Source organism: Vigna unguiculata, chromosome 2 (assembly GCF_037176805.1).
Source record: "Vigna unguiculata cultivar grain cowpea cultivar isolate G323 ecotype 2 chromosome 2, ASM3717680v1, whole genome shotgun sequence".
NCBI lineage: Eukaryota > Viridiplantae > Streptophyta > Magnoliopsida > Fabales > Fabaceae > Vigna > Vigna unguiculata.
This window is the reverse complement of record NC_140793.1, coordinates 28024196-28030544: the sequence shown is the minus strand read 5'-3', so window position 1 is coordinate 28030544 and position 6349 is coordinate 28024196. Positions and strand designations below refer to the sequence as shown.

The following is a 6349-nucleotide window of genomic DNA, read 5'->3' as shown; positions in this document are numbered from 1 at the left end:
TCAACATGGAAGCATTGACTACATGAAAATCTAATGATGGAAATTTGATTATCTATAACTATATAACTATATATAAAGGGAATTCTCTCTTTTGTGTTCACATTTCATAATTTCAATTTTACCCTTTATAATTTAATTATTTATTAAATTTTTAAAAATTAATGGTTACTTTTACAAGTTTTTATAAAACTATTTACTTATCTCTTTCTTTTTTCTCCTACTATCCATCAACATTTATTTTTCTCATATTTTCTCCATATATTTCACTTTAATTTTTATAAATATACTTTTATTTTGTTCATTAACTTAATAACATTACAATATCATCAATTATTAATATAATTCAAAAATTGCGTACATACAAACACGATAGCGCCTGTGTTTACGCTAGTGATAATAGAAAGCTAATGGCCAAGCTTACGCCTCTTGGCCAATAGTCGTCTCCGCTCTCTTTCCTCTTCCTCTTGTATCAACCTAAGTTGCTCCTCATCCTCCTCTCTGGCGATTTTGGCACTGCGACAGCATATTACACAAACTCATTAACCCTCTAAAAGATAACCTTCCTAAACCAAAAAATGACAACCAGAAATTTAACTAAACACAAATAATCACATCACCGGCACTTATAAGGCAACAAAACAAAACTATGAAAAGACAGTTCTACGCTGCAGCAGATTATAAGAATCCTAACAAGTGACTTCAGAACATTAGTTAAAGAAACAAGAGTAAAAAGGTATTTAAAGAAAATAATATTTTATTACCCTGAAAACACAACAACCATTCATCGTTTGTGTGCAAGGAAATATTTGATAGTACGTATTGCTTAATATTTAAGGGTATTCGTTGGTATATCCTAATTAATAAGTCCTATAATTGTCCCGATCAAATAACTACTACTAACGAATGTGCTGAATATTTTTCATTCCCGTTATTTTAACTATATTTTTCTCATTCAAGACTTTTTATTAAGTATAAAAGGATTAAAGATACTTACGAAGTAGAGCGACGAGCAACAGAGAAAAAGTAAAATGCAAATTGAAGAATATCTTTAATTCACATTGAAATGCGGAAAAAACAGAACCATGCAGTACAATTACGCATTCAGGCAGTTAAGCCAACGCAACTTCTGATGTGGTTTAATGTTCATTGCCTAACACGACAGTTTTGGGAGAGAATAAAAGATGAGGTAAGAGGTAAAGAAATTACTTCCGAAAAAAAAAAACTATCAAGAAGAAAAAGAAAAGAATGGATATTTTTTCTCTTTTTGGATGGTGTTCGATGTTGCATAAAAAGTTGTCTGGCGTATTGAGTAGAAAATTTAAATACTTAAGTTTGTGCTTCAGTTTTGACAACTCAAAACACCCCAAAGGTTTTTCTTTTCAAGTTAGGTCGTTCAACTAAATAAACAACTGAAAGTATGATTTGAATATGGTAGCAATTATCCGACTTCAAGTTTAGTCTTAGAGAAACCAACCTCCTCTTTTCCTCCTTCATGATTTCATCAAAGCCCACCTCCATATCAGCGTCATCGTCCTCATCAACAAATTTATTGGGGTTGTAACTGCAAAAAATGCAACAAAATGATTATCCACTATTCTAAATCATAAGTACTGAGAATGGAACATTATCAGTAATTAAAACAAGCAACTAGATAAGAAATAATCCAATAATAAGTGATAGAAAAACAACCATCAACAACCAAAGAAATCACCAACACATTAGAAACATTGCACAAACATTCCCAAGCAAGTCCATTTAGTCAAACAGCATTCGGTATTGGCATTTAAACATTCCCAAATAAGAGTCAATAGCATGTCAAAACGAGGTGAATCAAAAAGTTTCAGACAAACTTGACTCTGCAACTTCTTATCTTACGATACTATTTTATAGCTATAGATCTAACCCATTGTTCCGATCTGGGTCAGTCCCCCCCCCCCCCAGTCAAACAATTGAAACATGCATATTGCCTATGAATTCCTACATCAGCAACTAGCGAGCTTTAGGCATGTGAGAAAATAAGTTCACTGTTTCTCATGTAATAGAAATGAAGACACAAGTTGCTAACATCTAAATATAAATAGAAAATTTAGAAAGCTTACTTGAACATTGATCTGATCATTCTACTAACATCCATTTCATCCTCTGTCTCATCATCGAATCGTTTCCTCACCTTATTCTTAGGACGTTGATCTTGCAAATTAGATTGCTTGGGGATTTGTTTAAGCGGCTTATTTATCTATCAAGCAAGTGAACATAAATATGTTAACAAGCAAAATTATGAAACAAATTCAAAGGAAACAAAAATCCTTAACATTATGAGTGTGTTAATATTTATATAATAACACTACACCTGTACTTTGGTTGATGCTACTGGTTGTTTTGATATCATTTTAGGTTTATTCTGTTCTCGTAGGCTGTTTCTTTGTTCCACACTCTGCTTTGGCAAAACCGAATGCAACTTCGAAGAGAGTGGTTTCTGCACACCATTTACAGAGTGCAGCTTTGAAGAGAGTGGCTTCTGTGCACCACTTGCAGAATGCAACTTTGAGGAGAGTGCTTTGTGGACACCATTTACCGGATTTTTCATATCAGGTGCTAATGATTTATTCCCAATGGTACTAACAGGCATCTTTAAAGGCCGACCCAGTCCATTCCCACTGTTACTACTAAGTTGTTTTCTAGAATCCACAGATGCCTTACTGTTCCTGTTGATAGAACTTATCTTATAATTGGATCCTGATTTCGGAGCCAAATGACCAGGCCCAGAAACATGTTTTCGATTTTCATCACTGCCACGGACAATCTTGCCACCACTGACACTCTTCCCAGTAACTTGACCCGACCGTTCTTCAACATCAGAAAAAACCCTGTAAGTTTCCCCAATTACAGTATAGTATGTTCTAACACCCCTAATACCACATAAAATTATAATCAAGCAATAAATTACCAGAATTATGTACAAGTGTTTTATGAGATGGGGTCTCTTTCTTAGGAGCAGGAAGCTCCACATCATCAGACAAAAGAAATGAGTAATCTCTAGTAACCTTGAGTTTCTGGGCTTTAGCCTGTTTCTGCTAGAACACAACAATTCATCACAACCATTTCAGAAGATCATAAGATTAAAAGCTACAAGAGAAGCTTTATACAGCAGCCACAATACCTCACTGACTTTGGGTCGAATATTATGACGAACTGAGGAGTTCAATACACCATTAGATACTTTATTTGAGCTTTTGTTCTGAAAACAGAATTAATATCAGAAAGCTACAATAAAGACATCAAAGAACACCTAGCAGCTACTTATTCCCAGTAATTGGAAAAACAAGAAGCTAAAAGCTTTAAGCAAACAAACACATCACTGCTACAATTCGAATAACGCTAAGAACATACAGGACAAATTAGAAAAAGAAAAACTGAGTTTTACGTTCACAGAAGGAGAGTATGCCAGTTCTTGACCATTCTCACATTTCACTAGTAACTTCTAGGGGAGTTCCACAATTGGATGACAATGGCTAAGAGCTTATCAACAGAGTTATAAATATATACGTCAAAAGAAATAAAATACACACACACATATTGAAAACATCCAAACTGTTAGAAACCAAGAGGCTCATATATTAGAAGTATACCGAAGAAGACCTGTATTAGTCAGTTAAAAGGGCAAGTGACTATTACGGTTGTTACATTACAACAATTATGAGTGGGGTCCTTTAGATAGAAATGAATAGGCAAGTGAGGGGAATTTAAGAAATGTTGTATGAGAAATGTATTTCAGTTGTTTGAAGGAACCTTTTTTACCTTTTCATTCCCTCTCTTGCTGTTTTTTTAGGACCCATCAAGAACTCATTCAGACCTTCGTCTAACCATGTGATGGCAGGAAAGAGCAGGTAAGAATCAAATGCTATATTTCAACTTAGCAGTTTTTAGTGTTACTGTTTATTTCTTTTTATTTATTGGTTTAATTTTTGGTTACATTACTGAATGGGAAACAAGTGCAGTTGCCAAATGACCCCAAACAATCAATATGCCAATGCATGAAATCACATTAAAAACACTTGACATATAATAATCATAACAGCTCAAAATGAAGATTGCCTCTGTAATACAGAACTTCATAAAAAATACTAAAACGGAATACAAAAATCAAAGGCACTGAATACATACAATGTCGGACGAGTTAGAAAGCCTAGATGATAAATGCTGGTTTTCTAGCAATGACTTGCTCTCTTGGATTACTCTCTGAGCAATAACTGGTTGAGAAGGACCAAAGAAGGACCCATAACTGCAGCAACAACAAGAACATTGAAGACAATATTTTGAAAGTGCTCCTGTTTTTACAATGTTATCAATGCTAAGCAACCACAGCCATATTGATGAAGAGTACCAAGCATGCACAGTTATTTGCCAAATTGCCACGCGAGTAAGAAGATTAACACAACACCTTAAAATTATAAGCTACAGGTTTGAAAATAACATGCATATATTAATAGAACAGAATAAAACTAGGCAGAAAAAGACAAAGGCAAATATTCATAAAACAAATTAAAAATAAGTGCTTACAAATTTGTCTCAAAAGTAGGTTTCAAAAATGTGGCACATAAGATATCGGGGTTTATATTCTTGAAACCAACTTTGTATAATTGCCACCAAGAAAAAAGAACCTAAATGTTAGCATGCCCCAATGCAATCGTACACTATGGTACATTAAGGTTGCAAATAAACTTGCTATCACAAAAAATTGCACTCTTTCAACTAGATCTCTAATCAATATTAATATGGGGTAATTTATCAGAATTGAAACTCATAAAACTTCTCATTTAATGTTGCTTATGCATTTATGACTATGTATATGCCTAACAGATGTTAAGAGTACTCACTTATCATAAGGAAGTTTGTTCTTTCTAGCAGAATCTAAAAGGGAATTACTATTCTCCTTTTTCATCTGCTTTCTAATCGATTCTTTCAACTTCTTCCTCAGTTCAAGGTAATCCTGTTCTTCCTTTGTTGGCTTACGAGGCTCTTCCTCTACGTATTCTTCCTCGCCATCCTCTTCATATTCGTCCCCTTCCTCCAGTCCATCGTCCTCGTAATCATCGTAACCCTGTGGTTCTTGCAGAGAATAATTAGGAGATAAAAACGCTTCATAAAACAGCTAGCACGCCGATTCAACTGAGGAACAGAATAGTGGGAATCTCAAACCAGAAAGGCACTTACATCTCTATCGTAGCCCCTCATCGCACTTTAATGAAAAGGGTGAGAACCAAGTGCAACAAAACAATTCGACATCAAAATCATAAATTGAATGATTGAAGGAATGTAAATTGAGATAATATTCGAAACTGAAATACTCAGCCACTGCAAGTGACAGTGTTAAAATAGGGACATAATAAGCAAAATGAACGAACCCAGTACTTTAACGTCAAAAATTACAGAAATTAGGGTTACGAAAAAATTATTTGCCAGAACCCAATAAACAAAAAAGTATACGCTTGATTGTTCCCCCCAACTTGGCACACACGAGGAGGATCAACTGACCAATATGAACACTCACGCAGCCAAAAAAGCATGAACGAAAACAATTCTTACGTTGATATGAATTTGGGTGGGAGATGGTAAGCAACATAAGCATAAATTGGAATAGTTGAATGAAAAACTGAGGTTATGGATGTAAGAGAGGGAATTGAATGGTGAAGACTTGAAAAAGAGAAGGGAATAGAAGGAGCATGCCTTGTTGTGCAGTGGTGAGTGTTGTGATAATTGTTGATTAGCGCAAAATGCAGACGATTTTGAAAGGGAGGGAAAGCGAGGGGAAGGTCTTCCACATTGTGGTTCCAGAAATTTCTATTTCCTTCCACGCCCCCATCCATCCTCATCGCATCGCACCACCTTGGCCCACCCATAACGAAACAAATTATGTAAACAGAAATTATTTTTGCTTAATATCTAGGGTGGATAAGCACTTTTTTTGTGTATTTTTTTAGTAAATATATATTATATTAAAAAATATATAAATATTTTAAAATTTATAATTAAATTTTAAATAAAATTAATTTAAAAATTATTTATTAGTTTAGAGAGTCATAAAATATTTCTCTGAAAATATAAATGGTAGAGCATTTATAGAATTGCATAATAGACTATCTAAAAATAAGAAGGAAAAACTATAAAGAAATATGTAAAGGAGCGTAACATCCCAAGTTTTCACTTACTAAAATCTATAATTAACATATGCTATGTGTATATATTTTTTAAATATGTGTGATATTATATTAGTAGATAATAATATTATAATGTTATTAAGTTAATATATAAACTAAAATTATATTTATTAAAAATAAAGTGAAATATA

At 33.7% G+C, this 6349-nt stretch overlaps 1 protein-coding gene across 6 annotated transcripts; it reads right to left on the bottom strand.

Annotated features, from left to right (window-relative positions):
- Positions 1-306: 306 nt before the first annotated feature.
- On the bottom strand, positions 307-5896 carry LOC114173838 (uncharacterized). 6 transcript variants are annotated; one of them, XM_028058482.2, is made up of 10 exons: positions 5587-5874; positions 5215-5239; positions 4878-5101; positions 4165-4282; positions 3161-3238; positions 2948-3074; positions 2351-2847; positions 2100-2236; positions 1475-1561; positions 307-513 (listed from the first exon to the last, which is right to left on the bottom strand). In XM_028058482.2, exons 1-10 carry the CDS (start codon positions 5871-5873, stop codon positions 405-407), a joined length of 1689 nt encoding a protein of 562 aa, XP_027914283.1. In that variant the 5' UTR covers position 5874; the 3' UTR covers positions 307-404. The 6 variants fall into 6 exon arrangements, with proteins under 6 accessions (XP_027914283.1, XP_027914284.1, XP_027914285.2 ...); XM_028058483.2 differs by having other exon boundaries at positions 2948-3071; positions 5587-5873; XM_028058484.2 differs by lacking the exon at positions 307-513 and having other exon boundaries at positions 1280-1561; positions 5728-5896.
- Between the last annotated feature and the right edge of the window lie 453 nt (positions 5897-6349).

Bases quoted from the DNA above. Each gene is read 5' to 3' on its own strand.
- LOC114173838 (XM_085669955.1), bottom strand. From the start codon at position 5,873: ATGAGGATGGATGGGGGCGTGGAAGGAAATAGAAATTTCTGGAACCAC. The intron at 5,102-5,214 runs GTAAGTGCCTTT...CAAGAACCACAG, and splicing joins TGAGGGGCTACGATAGAGAT to GGTTACGATGATTACGAGGA. The intron at 4,283-4,877 runs GTGAGTACTCTT...TTGTTGCTGCAG, and splicing joins AACAAACTTCCTTATGATAA to TTATGGGTCCTTCTTTGGTC.